General features: G+C 38.7%; 2 protein-coding genes and 1 pseudogene across 2 annotated transcripts; 1 reads left to right on the top strand and 2 right to left on the bottom strand.

Moving 5' to 3' along the window:
* The first annotated feature begins 388 nt into the window (after positions 1 to 388).
* LOC103507805 lies at positions 389 to 2,426 on the top strand (annotated as a pseudogene).
* On the bottom strand, positions 2,348 to 12,544 carry LOC103507810. Its single transcript, XM_026822580.1, has 12 exons — positions 12,294 to 12,544; positions 11,655 to 11,771; positions 11,074 to 11,450; positions 10,625 to 10,747; positions 10,328 to 10,432; positions 9,173 to 9,452; positions 8,364 to 8,649; positions 6,111 to 6,290; positions 5,628 to 5,767; positions 5,072 to 5,240; positions 4,256 to 4,433; positions 2,348 to 3,398 (listed from the first exon to the last, which is right to left on the bottom strand). The coding sequence occupies exons 2-12, from the start codon at positions 11,656 to 11,658 to the stop codon at positions 3,210 to 3,212; spliced, it is 2,031 nt and encodes a 676-aa protein (XP_026678381.1). The 5' UTR covers positions 11,659 to 11,771; positions 12,294 to 12,544; the 3' UTR covers positions 2,348 to 3,209.
* Positions 12,545 to 12,920: 376 nt separating this feature from the next.
* Positions 12,921 to 16,147, bottom strand: LOC103507808 (probable H/ACA ribonucleoprotein complex subunit 1). The gene is made up of 4 exons (XM_026822593.1): positions 15,945 to 16,147; positions 14,997 to 15,236; positions 14,597 to 14,720; positions 12,921 to 14,096 (listed from the first exon to the last, which is right to left on the bottom strand). The coding sequence occupies exons 1-4, from the start codon at positions 15,986 to 15,988 to the stop codon at positions 13,806 to 13,808; spliced, it is 699 nt and encodes a 232-aa protein (XP_026678394.1). The 5' UTR covers positions 15,989 to 16,147; the 3' UTR covers positions 12,921 to 13,805.
* Positions 16,148 to 16,187: the final 40 nt, after the last annotated feature.

Raw genomic sequence — 16,187 nt, 5'->3', positions numbered from 1 at the left:
TTTACCATCTCAAAGTCCTCAATATTTGTTTCTTTCCCTTTTCATGTCAATTTTTTCTTTTCATTTTTTTTTTTTTTTGTCAAATGTCTTTCTCTTGATAAATTTGCTCCTATGAACGTAACATATCGTGATATTTTACCAAAATTTAATTTAAGATTTATTTTTTTATTATTATTATTTACCCTTTTTATGTAACCTTTTAATTCAAATAAATATTAAAATATATTTTATTTAAAGTACAATAATCATGTACTTGATCTTTTTATGAATGCGCTCTCCTTCACTCATTTTTCTTCTCAATGGAAAAAAGAGAAATTAATAAGAAACCAGGTCTTTAAAAATGCTCAATTTACAAAAATCGTTTTATTTTAATTTAAAATGACAAAAACAATACTTTTTTTAGGAAGACAATCGTTCAAAAAAAGAGGGGAGAGTAAAAAACATACAAAAAATTCAGTCTTATTTCTAAAATATTTAACCTAGAGGTGGGACCTTAAACTAAAGGGAACTAATAAAATCGTTGTATAATACAGGAACCTACAACTAATGAAAAATAATACTCCGTCATTCGTTTTAGAAAATACGACAATTTCTAAACTTAACAAGAACAAATATCTAACCAAAAACATAAATTACTTATTTCTATTGTCAGCATTTGTATTGCAAAACTATTGCTTACGTAAAAGTAGGTCGTTTAGGATTACAAAATCGGCACAAAAAGTCCTATGGCACATGAATGTCGTAATAGGAAATACGAACAAATGAAATTAAAATCAACAGAAATTAGGTCTATTGCACATTTTAATAATGCACATTTTGAGATTCTCGAGAAATTAATAGGAGTATGTTGAACCTCTTAACTCCTGCAAGTGTGTCAATCAATAAAATAAATTACTTAAAGGAAGAGTTGTATTAAATCCCGTGAAAAAGGGTTTCCGCACCCTAATACACCCTTAGGAGTAGAAAAAGGTTGCTCATAAAATAATAATAAAGAAAAAGCTAATATGTCTGCATTAAATTTACAACACACTATACAGCCAATAATTTTATGTCATGGTGGGGAGGAGGGTGCCCAGAAGAATAAAAAAACTGGTTAATTCATAAATTAAAAGTAAAATACAAAACTAACATTTCACTCTTTTCTCTCACGTAAGCTAACCTAAATTAGTTCAAATTTTCGTACAATTCCAATTATCACATATTCAGCAACACCCCTACACAAAGCACTGCTAAAAACACCACACACCTCCGCAATTAACTCTGTTACATTGAAAATTTTCTTCTTTGGGTTCCCTGTTTCACTGACACATTGGAAAAGAAAAGCTGAGAAGTGAACCCGTTTTGTTGGTTTCACTGACACACTGGACTAAACCCGGAGAAGTGAACCAATTTGTTGGTGGGATATTTTACTTTTGTCGGAAGTATGCCTCTCAGGCAGTAACATAAAAGTCATATAACCTGTATGCTATATCAAGCATGATACGGAGATAATTCCAATAACCACAAGCCGCTTCCACAATGACGAGACCTCGCAGATACGAGCTAGGTCTCATCCTACTCCTCGTCCACATTTTACACTTGGGTGCCGACACCATCCCTCCCGCTACACTCGGTCTAGTCTTCCTTCAATCCATGGTATATCTCAACATCTTCCGGAAACCTTGGAGTACACTTGACGTGTGCATCTCTGCGGATGCTGTCATTCAGCAGCGTGATTACAAGCGACTTATCCTTTCAGCGTTTGAACACGGAGATGATATGCATCTCTACTACAACATGGTGTCGCTCATACTCAAAGGTCGTCAATTGGAGAAAATCTACGGCTGGGGCAAGTTCCTCTCGCTAGTCATATTCCTAACAGTGTTTACATCTCTATACTACATCCTCCTAGCCTATATCGTCTTCTACATCACAAACGATACCTCGACTACAACATGGTGTCGCTCATACTCAAAGGTCGTCAATTGGAGAAAATCTACGGCTGGGGCAAGTTCCTCTCGCTAGTCATATTCCTTACAGTGTTTACATCTCTATACTACATCCTCCTAGCCTATATCGTCTTCTACATCACAAACGATACCTCCGAGTTATCTCACTGTGCTATCGGGTTCTCCGCTGTTTTGTTCGCGATGAAAACCATCCTCACACGTCTTCAGCCGGATGCCTACCAGCAAATACTCAACATTAACGTCAAAGCAATATACGCGCCTTGGTTTGAGCTGATTATTATTTACCTCCTCGTCCCGAATGCTTCGTTTAAAGGTCACCTGAGCGGGATTCTGGTGGGACTCACGTATACAGACACTCCGATAGGATGGGGATTGGACTATGTGGTGGACAAGTGTCAGGAAATGATCAATGGAGAGGAACAGGAAGACATGGGCGAAGAACAGAAACAAAATTGAACTCGGACAGGAGATGGCTACAACAGGAAAAGATGTAAAACTGAGGTACCGTGATTTCAGCTACGCGAAGATTCAAAGATGTGGCTGAGGTAGCTTTCTACCCGTGATTCATGCTACGTGAAGATTGAAGGATTATGTTTGTGATACCAAGGTCGAGAGATAAAAGTTATATACAACTAGTGTGAAAATACACGGGAATAAATTACACACTTTCACAACCAATTCATTCACATATCACTACCTCGTACTCAAAAATAAAACCAGTTCTAAATAAGCTTTGCAGTCTCCGTTAGCCACTAGCACAAAAATAGCTGGATTATTCGCTCAGCTGCATTGTTAGGCCAGCCACTCACTAGCAGGTAGACCTGACAGATACGGCTCAAAAGGTCCAAATGTCTACCTGATACCTGACGAGCACACACACTATCAGGTAGACCTGAAAGACGGACCTGATCAGGTGTACCTGTCAGGTTGATAGTGAGAGGCTGGCCTTAGGAACAATATTTCCAACTCAGTTATCAACATTAGCTACCAACTCTAGCTACTCGTTTCGCCGCTACTTCACTCATCATCAGAACCAGACTCTGAAGACCTCGCCTCATCCTGCGTACTCTCTAGTTGACTAAACAGCTGTTTAGTTAGCAGCAGCATTAAATAAATATAAGACGGGTTTTAAGTTTTGCAGTCTCCGTTAGCAAATAATAGAATAGCTGGATTCTTTGCTCAGCTGCATTGTTAGGAACAGTATTTCCAACAGAGTGAACAGTTTTAGCTAACAAGTTAGCAACTAGTTTCGCCGCTACTTCACTCATCATCAGAACCAGACTCTGAAGACCTCGCCTCATCCTGCGTACTCTCTAGTTGACTAAACAGCTGTTTAGTTAGCAGCAGCATATTGTCATCCATGCCTCCAATGATGGCGGTCCGTCGGCCCAAGTATGGTTCCTTGTTGGTAGAGACCGGGGGTTCGGCACCCGTGGATTGCGCCAAAATCTGATGAAGAGAAACAAAACACCTCAGAATATTGACCAAGTACTGGTTATTAAGCATCAGTTGATGGGTAAGCTCTCACATGAAAAACCGTTGTTAACTCTTTCTTTCGTTTTGTTTACATTTAGGTATGTTAAATCTAATGGTTAGCTTATCTTTCATCGCAGTTACAGTTAACGTCAGGTGAATTGAGTGGTCCGGTGCCAGACTTGCCTAACCCACATTCGAGCTACCTCCATTAGGAGGAAGTACTAAAAAAGATCTGTTCCCAGCATCGACAACAACTATGTTTCCAAATGTCTGATGACATGAAATACTATGTTGCTGGAATACTTCATTTCAGGGTTTTAAAATTTGGCCCAACTTTAGGTCTCATTATCTCAATTTGAAGAAACTGAGGGTTAGGCAAGTCTGGCACCGGACCACTCAATTCAACATAGCTGTTAATCAAGATATCAAGAAACAACTACCACCTAACCCTTCGTAAAAGCCTCAACCATTCTTTAGGCCTGTTTGCCCCTACACCTAAACCTCGGAGTGGGCTTTTTGTGTGAGACCTAACCCTTAGCCTTAGACCTACATAATTTTGTGATCAAATTCTCAGATAAGTGGGGATGAAATTCCATGCTGCACTGGATTGAAATCGCGCAATCTTTTTTTTTTATTATTATTTTTCATTAATAAAGAGGCTTGATAGAAGGAACCAGCGGAGGTCTTCTCATCCCCAAAAATGTTGTTGTTGTTTACTAATGCAAAGGAATTGATTGTTGTTGTTGTTTACTAATGCAAAGGAATTGATTATTATGTCATTTTCCTTTCCATCCCCAAAAATAATAATAATAAAACTCGTTAAAACTTACCTGTGTCATTCGGAAGAAGCTCTCCTGGGATGTAGAACTACTTCGTAGATCTCGTCGCTTATTTCTACTCCCCCCTCCTCCTCTCCTATCTCTGGACTTGCGAACCGTCTTGGTAACTTCTACAGCTTGTACCGACAAGGAGGAGTCGTTCGAGTTACGACGAGATTCTACAGACACTCTGTATAAAAGGAAGAGAAATCAGAAGAGAAGTTATATTATGCTGACTCGTGTATTGGAAGGAAATTTTCGGGAGACCAAAAATGGACCCACTCAGTTCTGGGACCCCCAATTTCAAGGATCGACGTGTCTTGATTCAAGGAACTCATTTACTAAATTTCATCAAAATCGGACCAGGCAATCGCGAGTTCTAGCGGAAAGATAAATCAAACAAACACATAAATAAACTGTCGCTTACTTCCTCATTACCTATTTACTTACAACCGCCATCTATAACTCGGCCCTGGTCGACTCTAATCAACGGCCCTGACATACAAGAATGGCCAGGGTTCGATACTGCAGCAAACATGCTGCACCTATACCGACCAAAGCTAGCTCTCGCGGAGACAATGCGTTTTAGATCCATTCCAAGCACCGAATTATTAGTAAATTCCGACGTTTTCAAATACCCAAAAACTTTCATTTTACAAGTACCAAACCCAGCGGCCTTTACCCATACCGAACATAAACAAACATCTAAACCAAATGCACAACGGTTGAGTTGACAACCACAGGAGTAAGACCCTTCTTAAAAACCACAGGAGTAAGATCCTTTTTCAGGAGTAAGATCCTTGGTTCAGTCAAATGTCAAATCCTTACCTGCAAACACTGTAGCTGATCTCGGAGTTCTGTTTGGAGCTGGAACTAGAGTTGGTATCTGTGCCCGCTCCCTGGAGGGCGTTACGTCTGAGTACCAAGTTAGGAAGAGCAGCCGCCCAGGACGGACTTATCCCATGAGATGCCTTCGAGTTGAGCTCGAAATTGAGTCCTGAAATGACACAAAGTCCAAATATTCATGAATTATTTGTGGTAAAGGAGAGCTTCTTCACAACTTTAGTGAATATGAAAGCAATTACCAAGTGACTCTTTTACACTGGTAATGCCGCCACTGGTCGCTACTCGATTAAAGTAGCTACTCAATAATTCTCACAGAGTCAAAAAAACTCCGACCCCGCCGGGAATCGAACCTGGGACCTCTGGAGTACAAGCCAAGTGTGATGCTCACTCAGCCACGGAGGTTGTTCAAAAGAAAAAAAAAATATTTATACATAGTTTAGTGACCTGTAGAAGTAGAAATCACTCAGAGAAAAAGTTTTTACGGAGGCGCTAACAAGGTAGACGCGCTACGAACCAAGCTAACTAGTACGTTACTTACCTATAGGATCTTGCGGTGTTTCGTACATATCTATCGAGCATCGGTCCGCCACGTTTGTTTTCTTACTCTTGGCGTAGGCACGTCTGACGAGCTTGTACTTGGGCACAATCGACTGATCTTCTATCTCCTTGCGAATAAGCCTGAAATCATACCATCCAATGGTGAGAATTGACTTAGTTTACAATGTATGGCTTGAGTGATGATGTCAATTAGAGACAAATAGGTATGTATTGGGTGATTTTTTTATTATTATTATTATTATTATTATACAATTGAATCAAACTTTATTTACAGATACAGATGGTAAATAAAGACCTCAGATTTGACCTCAGATTTGGATTTTCCACAACTTTTTACGTAGGAATCACCTTTTATTCATTATTTTTACCCAAATGCAACTGTTCCATTATTGAGATATTTGGGAAATCCTAATGCTGCAGTGAGCACCAGAAATTGTGATATAAATTCAGCCCGTTGTCTTACCTTTTTAAAAACCCCGCCCAGGACTGTACAAAGGACCCCGTATAGAACACCCAATAAGTGGTGATGACCAGCGCCGTGGCAAACATCGCGAGGAAGTGAAACTTGAGATAGTCGAGGTTCGGTTTGCGCTGCAGAGTACACGGTGTGTCACCGAATGCGTTTACTACGGGACATAGCTTCCTTAACAATCAGAAGATAGTTGTATCCAACAATTTTATAGGTTAGTACGTAATGCATGTATTTTATTTATGGGATATTGGGAACAAGGATACCCGAACCAGTAGTCAAAATCCTTGTTCACATATAAAAGCCCACTAAAGTCAGTAAGGGTTCTTTAGGGAGTACTCACTACTCAGCCTTGTGAAGAAACGGGTTGAAATCCCAGCGAAAAAGCGAGATTGGCAAAGACTCAAAGAGCATGATAAAATCATAATTATTAGGTTGGAAGACGCTTTCTTTCTCATGGCAAATTTAAATCAAAAAGAATCCTCTATCGATTTTAAAGTACACTTATGAAAAACACTATGTAAAAAGGTCTTTCATCTAAATGAAATATCTAACACCCTGTTTCCATCATATCCCAGGCAAGAACAAGCACTTGAACGACTGTTGCACTGTCAAGGAAACTATCGCCATTATATTGCATGAACTAGGCCATGTATTCTACAACCACACAACCAAGAGTTTTTTCGTCGAGTTACTTATCACTAGTAGGTAAGAAGCGATTTATCGGGATAAAAGATGGTTGTATGGTCGGACCTAACTGTAAAACTTCTTGATTACTCCTATTTAATTTTGACTGGACCGACAGTAATTAAGTTTACAATAATGCGATCACCCTTCTATTTGTCTCCCACCACTTCCCCTCCTTCAAATTCTAGTGGCTTCAGCTGTAGCCAAACGCCGAAGGGTGATGGTAGAATAAAGAAGAGATGTCTTTTTATCTGTTACACACTGGGGTACGCTTGATGTGGCCTGTGGCGTGGCATGCCCATCCCGTAGTTTGCCTTTCGTCAGATGGGCGAGAAGGGGCACAATACTTCCCATTTAGGTGCTGGGTCAACACGAGAACACCAGAAAGTAACCCGTTGAAATATTTGCAATCGAAAAACGAGTACAAATTTTTGTCGATGGTGGGATTCGAACCCGGGACCTTCTGCATGGCAAGCAAGCGCGTTACCACTGGACCAACCGTGCCCCCAACAAGAGACCTGTGGTTAAATTTTATTGTCCCTTTACCCACACTGCACAGAGACCACAGAGTGGAGTAGGGAGTACAAGGATAGTAAAGTGGGTAAGTATCTCAACAGTGTTGCTGAGGCATTAAAATCCCAGCAACCGCATAAGGGTCACAAGAAGACTTTTTGTTTAGAATAAATTTAATTTCCTTTTTTCGTAAAAAAAAAATAAATAAATAAATCATTGTCATGAAATATCAAGAAAAAAAGTCAGGTATCACTACTTACCTTTGATTACCATCACTTTTATCCTAATTAATAAAAATTAATTCAGACATGAAAAGAAAACAAAGGGATTATTTAAAGCTGGACAAATTATTAGATCTTTTTAAGATGAGTGTTTCACCGCCGTTTTTATTTCGTAGCAATGAAACAACTGCTACATTAGACGCCTGTGGTCTGTGTCGTAGCATGCCCATCCCGTAGTCTGCCTCTCATTAGATGGGCGAGAAGAGACACAATACTTCCCATTTAGGTGCTGGGTCAACACGAGAACACCAGAAGGTAACCCGTTGAAATATTTGCAATCGAAAAACAAGTACAAATACATTCTTTGAAGATCACAGTCGCTAGACGCATCAATGTCTGAAGAAAAGTTTTCTTCTTCAATTTATCTTTCTATACCTGTAGGTAGACCATTTGGTAGGTGGATGCGATGCGAAAATTTAATCGTTGTAACTGGATGTTTAAAGCACAAGATAGAATTGAATGGAGGAATGAAGAAGAGACCTTTGTCCAGCAGGGGACAGATAACGGTTGCCCATGAAGATGATATCTTTATTGACCCAAACACACCAAAAAGTGAGGGATGAGAGAGGGGAAAAACTGATTAGTCAGTCATTATTTAGACTCTAATTAGAGTAATAGTGATAGCCTTTATTTGTACATTAGATGAAAATAATACATGCCATTGGATTATTTAAACAATAAATGAGTACAAAATCAGATTAACTGGAATCTGAGTTTATCTGAGGCTAATTCGAGTATATCCTGTTAAATATCTAATCGTAGTCACAGATTTTTTTCATTCCTAAACAAGTGGAAACTGTTAATGTAGTAAGTTCTAAACTCACCTTTACACAGGAATATATCCGCCACAATGAACGAGCACAGGACGGGAATGGAGAAGAACAGCACGCGATGCACCATATTGTTGTAACCCACGAAACAAATGCCGGATACACTGTTGCCATCGATCTCTCCAATCCAGCAGATGATAATGATGAGGGGGAGGGGCACTCCGGCCCACGCCCCGATGTGAAACCAGGGCACCTTCTTCCGGATACTTTCCTGGATTTTACCTGTGGACATGAGGCACACGGTATAGCTTAGAATGGAAAGAAGAATAATTCACACAAGCTCTGTAGGTAAACATTACCTTGATAGGAATAAAGAAAAAAAAACTTTATTGTTATTATTTTTTTTTATTAGGTATTTATTTACACGCTAAGCAGCCATGTGTGGAAAAATCCTTTATGAGAGGAAGAAAAAATCTCAGCTTTAAAAGCGTGGCCAGTAAATTGTACAGGGGAGATCAGAATAAAGAAAGTTATTCTCACTCAAACTCAACTATGTATTCATAAAATTTACTGAGCCATTGCATAACAATATCTTCTCCACATAATTCATACAATGGATTAACAAAATTCCCGTACATATAACACACTTTGTACTAACAAAATTCTAAATATAAAGTATACTAACAAACTTCTAATTCATATAACATACAATGTATTAACAAATTTCTAATAAATATAACAATTCTAACACAACATTCCACTCTCAATGTACGAGACAACAGATTCATGAAGCACGCAAACTTACACCCACAATGTTCTTCAAACGATTTACAAACCCAATCTACGGGATAAGTGAGGTCACCAATTACTTCTTTGGTTTTCTGGAACTCTACATCAAATTGCGCGAATACCGGTTCATTGGTCAAGATAAGAAACGTCCTCCCGAGGTACGTCGTTATCTGAGTGAAGAGAGCTATGAAAATTTGAAAGCTCTTAACCGGCAGATACTGTTGGTTCATTTGGTTCACGGCACGTGGCTTACTCTGGTTCAGATTATTTTCTCTGATGAGTTGGCTCACATTTCTCTATGGAACCTGAGCGTGCGTCTATCTAAAAACAGCACCAGTGAGATGTACGTCAGCTGCATCTTCATATTTCTGGTCACATGCAAGGATTTCTTCCTCGAGCTGCCTGTTAATATTTACATCTACTACAACAAGGGTTTCAAACTACACGAAACACTGCAAGGGCTTTCCTTTGATTTCTGCCTTAAACAATTTGCCCAGTACGCTTTTCTGACTAGTTTCATTTACATTTCCAAGCTGGTCCCCAACATATCCAAAATGTCACTTATAGCTTCAAGCATTGCGTTTATATTGAGTCTCGCATATGCTCGTGAGGCTGTTATCATTAGCTCTTTGATTGACGGTACAACAAAGCGTTTGGAAGACAAGGTACTATTGAAAGAACTGAGACCTTACTTGAAGAAAATGAGCTTCCCAGAGGAGAATCTTTACGTTCTCCAAATGGAGAGTGCAGACCATGTGCCCAATGCGTTTACGTAAATGACATATTTTAATATATAGTTAAAGCGCCTAAAAAAAAAAAAAAATAAAATAAAATAAAAAAAAAATGAGGTTATAGATAGAAAGAACTGTAATAGAGGTCTCATCATCTCGAAATCGAAGGGAGGAGGACAAGATAGTAGAAAGCCAGCCATTTTGAGAACAAACCTTTCTGTTTAATATAGAGTTTGGCCTGGGTGGGAATCCGAACTCGCGACCTCGCACTTGCAAGGATGCAAGGCAGGCGCGCTACCTCCCAAGACCAGCCTTGTCTGTTTTTTGTTTGATTGTTGGTTACATGATAATTCACTTGAACATGAGTAAGATTTTGAATGATTTTCAGTAAAAATGTTAGAGAGAGAGAGAGAAAGATAGAGGGATAAGTCCAAACTTACCTTACAAGAATGTGATGAAATCTTGGTTCCATTCTGACAGTTGAATTCTGGGGACAATTCCTGAGCTACAATCCTACATGGACCTGACAACAGCTTACACACCTCCTGTAAGTATATATTATTTATTGTGAGATCATAGACAGAGTTCATTATGGAAAAAAATATCATACCCATACATGTAGCTCTGTCTAGCTGATGAATTTTTAGTAATAGCAACAAATTTTGCACCCGACATTGCACAGAATAGTGATCTATGAGCTTTAAAGGTCAAAAGAATGCATACAATGGCTTACATACCTGACTTGGTACACTGACCACATTATCCTCGCACTTTGGCATGTACAAGGCACATAGGAATGACTGTATGACTGCCCAGCATTTCGGTATGTACTTCAACCCTTGCCATCTCTTCAACCTTTCCTGAAAATTATTGGAAAACAAAATGTATAGAAAAACTAGAGTAGTATTTATATACACTTGTGTCTAATGTTTGGTAAGCTGGTAAAATGTAGCCTGAAAGCCAGGAACTGGCCGTTGTGATTCCATGTGATAACTTGGTACCTAGGCAAAAGCACTTGTCCCATCATATGATTTCTTTCTTCAACTTACAAGTCAACACAACATTGTAGATCTGCTCATCAGTTCTATCCTACTTCCAAGAATAAATAAAAGTGATCAGTTCCATGTGTTGCCTGCAAGTACTTTCCTAATTCATGTATCAAATCAAGATGAAATCAAATCATTACCTGTACTTCCTGTTGATCTGACACATCAGAAACTAAACTGGTAGTTGTGAATCCATACGGTAACTTGGTACCTAGACATGTAGGACTAATCAGAGGTTCACACATTGCCGACTTCTTGCAATTGTGCACTGCTTCATTTCTTGTAAAAGAGCCCTTGCCTTTGCTTGAGAAAATAATATGGTCAGACCCATCTTTCAGAATGAATTTAGAGTCCTTGGGGATTTCAATGACAACAGAACTGTTGTTGTTTTCAAATGTAAGACGAGATGTGTCATCTTCTAGGTTGTCAACATGAACGGTTTTATTGTTCAGTTTAATGGATGCACTTGAAATGAACCCAAAGAGACTTGTCCACTGCACAATGTGAATCAAGGTAACTGGAAAACAAACAAACAAAAAACATTCTGGTATAGGTAGATGTTATGTAGCATTGAGTAGAGGTTAAAGAATGCATTTTGACCTCTCCCAAGTCAAAAAGACCTGATCAACACTAGATAAAATATCACTTGGAATGCAGATTTTTCTTCTTCAATAATTTTTCTACATACAAATTTTCAAAAGGGTAGGTTTGCCCAACTTACCCATTGCAACTGGTTTGTCAAACTATGATTAAGACATGAAACTGAGTCCCTTTGACTAACACAATATATTTTGATCAATGTGATATAGAGTACTCCAATCACAAGAATTATTGTCATCTGAAACAAGGTTAGAATATATTTTACCTATACAATATCTCATTCATACATCAAGATAATAAGAAGTAAAAACTATTGACATAAACTATACGGTCAAACTTTTTTGACTTGGTGGGGTGGAGCGCTACCACGCTCCTTAATGTGAACAGAAGTGCAATTGAATATTTGTTTAAACAATACTAATGTGTCAGGTCCCCCAATAAATTTAGACAAATTTGGTGTTTTTGATGGTTTTGAACAAACAGTATGATGGGCATTTCCAATGTTTGCCAAAGAAGTCTATTTGACAGCAAATGCATGACAAATGAAGAGTGGCAAATATCTGGCACTATGCCAAATGGTGTGATCTTGGCACTATGCCAAATGGTGTGTTAAGAAACAACTAACACCAATGTAACTGATTTTATTTCAATATCTCATCCTTACCTGTTGCATGAGAGTCTCTAGACTTCTCATCACTTAAGACGGATCAAAAAAGTCAAAACAATGCAAGAAGTGGAAGGATTTTATTAAAATACTTACTTAGCACTTTAATATTGTCTAGTGTTCAAAGAATTCTCCTGATGCATCCATTTTGTAAGAAATTCTGAAGAAAGTAACAAAGAATAATGGAAGTCAGGTAATTTTCAGATCTTTCCGAATGGGGAAGATGGAATCTCTGTAATTCTGCTTACAAAGAAATAAAGGTCTTAATGAATAAAAAAAAGAACCAACTCTTGAGCCTGTTTCAATTTCCTTGAGAAAGAACAAAAAAAGCTCAACGCCACCGACCAGCCGACCACCCAAGAAGAAACTCTAGAAATTCAAAAATTCGCGCTCTAGACCACACGTGCTTTTTTAGCCGGAAATACAGTGTTGCCGAAGCAGCAGAAGCTGTCCCATCAAAAAGGTTCGTCCACACGTAATATCTTTGTGTACGAAGCGTTTGAAAAATTTGCCTAGGTTGTCGTTTGAATGTTGATTTTTAATTAATAACCACTCCTTATTTACTTGATTCTGTAAATAATAATAGAATCAGAGAACCTAGTATTTTTTTTTTTTAGGACCGAGTGCTTGGTTGTCCTAATCCACGGATTTACCATTTAATGGCAAACCTAAATAATCAAATAGGTACAAGACACAAAAGAAAGTTGAAAGAAAAACAATAAATTAAGTCATGATAAAAAACAGAATGATGACAATGAAAATTTTATTCAAAACATACACAGTAGGTACAAATCACAAACAATGAGGTCCTTAGGAAGAAAAAAAAATTTGGGATTGATTTATCCTAAACTGATGCGAGAGAATTTCCAAATCAAACTGCTAATTAGTGAGCCAACCAAAACTAGATCTGATTTAACACAATACAAAGAGAAAAACAAATGGATATAAACTAAGAACGTTGGTAAATATTAAATGTAAATGTTATGTCCCTACTTTACCATAGGAAAAAGTAACAAAAAAATAAGAATAGCATCAAAACAATGGTAAAATTACTTAGATGAAAACGATACCTAATATGAAAACTAGTCATGTTCAAAACTTATCTATTTATTTATCAACTTCAATTTACAAAGATTTTTTTGTCCAAACAAAGCAAAATTACATTCACTGTAGTCCAAATTTAAAATTCTAACAGGGAAATCTCTTTGGGACATCAATCCTTTCTCTCATGTACTACTGTTTCGTATCAATTCATATTCACTTTCAGGAAGGGAGGGGAGGATTTTCTATACAAGGAATCACCCCAGCATGAAATGCACATGGGTTAGGGTACGTACATACAGAAAATGCCAAGTGTCAGTGTTTGATATGGCCTAACAAGATTGAAAAAAGCTCCAACACTACTTCAATTGCTTTTATCAAGCTGTTAAAATTATTGACCAAAACACATTTGAATCAATGCTAATTTCACAAGACAAAATAACTTTAACAGCCTGATAAATGCTATTGATGAACCGTAAATTCATGCTCAACACTCTGACGCCCTCTGTGTGTTCATACCCTTAGATAGGCAGAATGGAAGGGACGTTTCCCCTCTCCTCGCACCATCTAGTAGGGATTGAATCTATTGCCCCCACCACCCCGTCCACGTCCACCCCCTCTGCCACCTCCAAAACCTCCACGGCGATCTCCACCTCCACGGCGATCTCCACCTCCAAAGCCTCTGCCTCCACGAAAACCACCTCCTCTACCACCTCCGAAACCTCCACTGTTGCGTTTCTGGAAACCTCCGCCTCCACCACCCTGGCCAAAGTTGGACTGCTTCACGTAGATGAAGGGAGAGGAGAACTTGTACGTTTGACCGGCGATCATGTGCTCGCCAATCTCCAGGATCAATTTCTGTGGGACAGACGGAGATATTGGTATAAGGAGGGCCATTGGCTATAATAAACGCCCTTTGTCACTACGACCTGGTTAGACTTCGTTATCTAGAAGAGCCCTAGACTTCTTACGAAGGCCAGGGCTCTTTAAGAGATTTCTTTGACTGCTCAAGGTGTTATGATCATCCTTGAGAAGTAAAGCAGTCAGAAATAGAAACATTTTAATTTTAAATATGCCTGGTAGGGAGGTGCTGAATTCCTGCGAATATCCCTGCGTTTTTAAATTGTACCTAGGTATTAAGCAATAAAAATTCAAAGTCAAGACGAAATATGTGAAAGAATACAGAGAAAACACAAACATTCTATTCTCCCCTTCCAATAGAGGGAACCCTATTTCCACAAAATTTTCGTTCACTAAACATATATAAACTCACATGAGTCTCATTTCCTATCAGCTTTTGATTTAAAGCAGAGCAAGACTTATTAAATTTCCCCCTACATAACTACACACAGGCTTACCTTTGCGGTATAGAAGTCCTTGGTGACAATGATGGGATCCTTTCCATCAACATAAGAGAACTCTACAACATTGGAAGCTCCAATCAGAGCTTTGATTCCCGATTCCAACGTGTTCTTGTCATACCTGTAAGTAGACATGATAAATATTAATTTTCCAACCAAGATGTTCTCTGCCTTTTACCGTGATTAGGTGGTGTTTTTCATCAGCCTTTCTTTCTATTAGCCCTAGGGTGATTGCTCTGGGCTGAAATTTGGATTTGGTTATAAAATTTTTCCCTTTGCACTCAACTTTTAGCAAGGGAACTAGAAATTTAGTTTAGAGTATTAGGTGGGGAACAACATTTGTGACAAGTATTTATGCTAAACACAATTTAACTTCCTTGCATAAGGTAATCCTTACCCTGCATTATTGCACCCAGCAAACACTTTCACAGCTCTTGGTTCTACAGACACTTGAGTTCCATTGATATCAAACTCTCCCAGCTTGAGCAGATCCTTGTAGAAAGGCTCTGATGTGACAGCAATGGCACCAGCTTCTCTGTCCTTTGATAGGAACACCGAGCTAATGTCACTCTTGTTGTATTTGTTGTCAAGAGCTTCCAGGACAGCATCTTCAACAGCTGACTTGGATTCATTCAAACTGTAGAGAAAAAAGAAATGGAATAAATAGTGAAATAAATCAAGTAAATAGTGGACACATCAAGCCACATGTTGCAGCTGTGATTTTCAAGAGGTTCAATAGAAAGTAAAAAGGGATAATGAATCTACACTTCACTTCCTGCTTTACATCTTGCACATCTACTCTTATATTATCAGGGTCACCACCAGAGTGATCCCTATTCCAAAGTATGCCACAACAATCTGGTGTTTTTTTTTTTTTTTTAGAGGTTTGACAGAGGGAACTGTAATTCCCATGGTCTTATCACAAGCACAGTAAAAAAAAAAATCGACCCCGCTGGGAATCTAACCTGGAATCTCCGGCGTGCAAGTCTAGTGTGATACCCACTCGGCCACGGAGGGTGTTAACTTTTTCAACTATCAACAATATTTCATTTTTTTTTTTAGAGGTTTGACAGAGGGAACTGTAAGTGCTATGGTCTTATCGTTCCGAAATAAGAGAGAACAGACAGGATAGGAGAAAGCCAGCCGTTCCGAGAACAAACATTATCCCATCAGGATAAAATCCGCCCCGGGCGGGAATCAAATCCGCTGCCTAGCACTTACAAGGCAGACCCACTACCAACTAAGCTAACTAGGCTGGCGGTATCTAATTTTGATGCTGCCCAAAGATAACTCTTTCAGACTATGAGTGATATGTATTTATACATCTAAGGGTGTTGAAACTTACAATTCTGGGAGATCCTTGGGCAGGTTTGTTATCCTGATTTCCATGTTGAACTGACGATCACCCCGGTTCTGAGCCTCAGCACCACCTCTTGGTCCACACTCCTTGATCCTCTCAAAACTGACTTCGGTGTTCTTTACTTTGAATGAGAAGTTCTGGTTGAATTTCTGAAAGGATAAATGATCAAGGTAACTTTTAAATATGACTTTATGATTTTTTTTTTTCCCTCTTATTAATTAATCAAGT

Source organism: Diaphorina citri, unplaced genomic scaffold (assembly GCF_000475195.1).
Source record: "Diaphorina citri unplaced genomic scaffold, Diaci psyllid genome assembly version 1.1 scaffold343, whole genome shotgun sequence".
In the NCBI taxonomy this organism is placed as follows: domain Eukaryota; kingdom Metazoa; phylum Arthropoda; class Insecta; order Hemiptera; family Psyllidae; genus Diaphorina; species Diaphorina citri.
The sequence above is the reverse complement of the archived record's forward strand: the minus strand, read 5'-3'. Positions and strand labels throughout refer to the sequence as shown.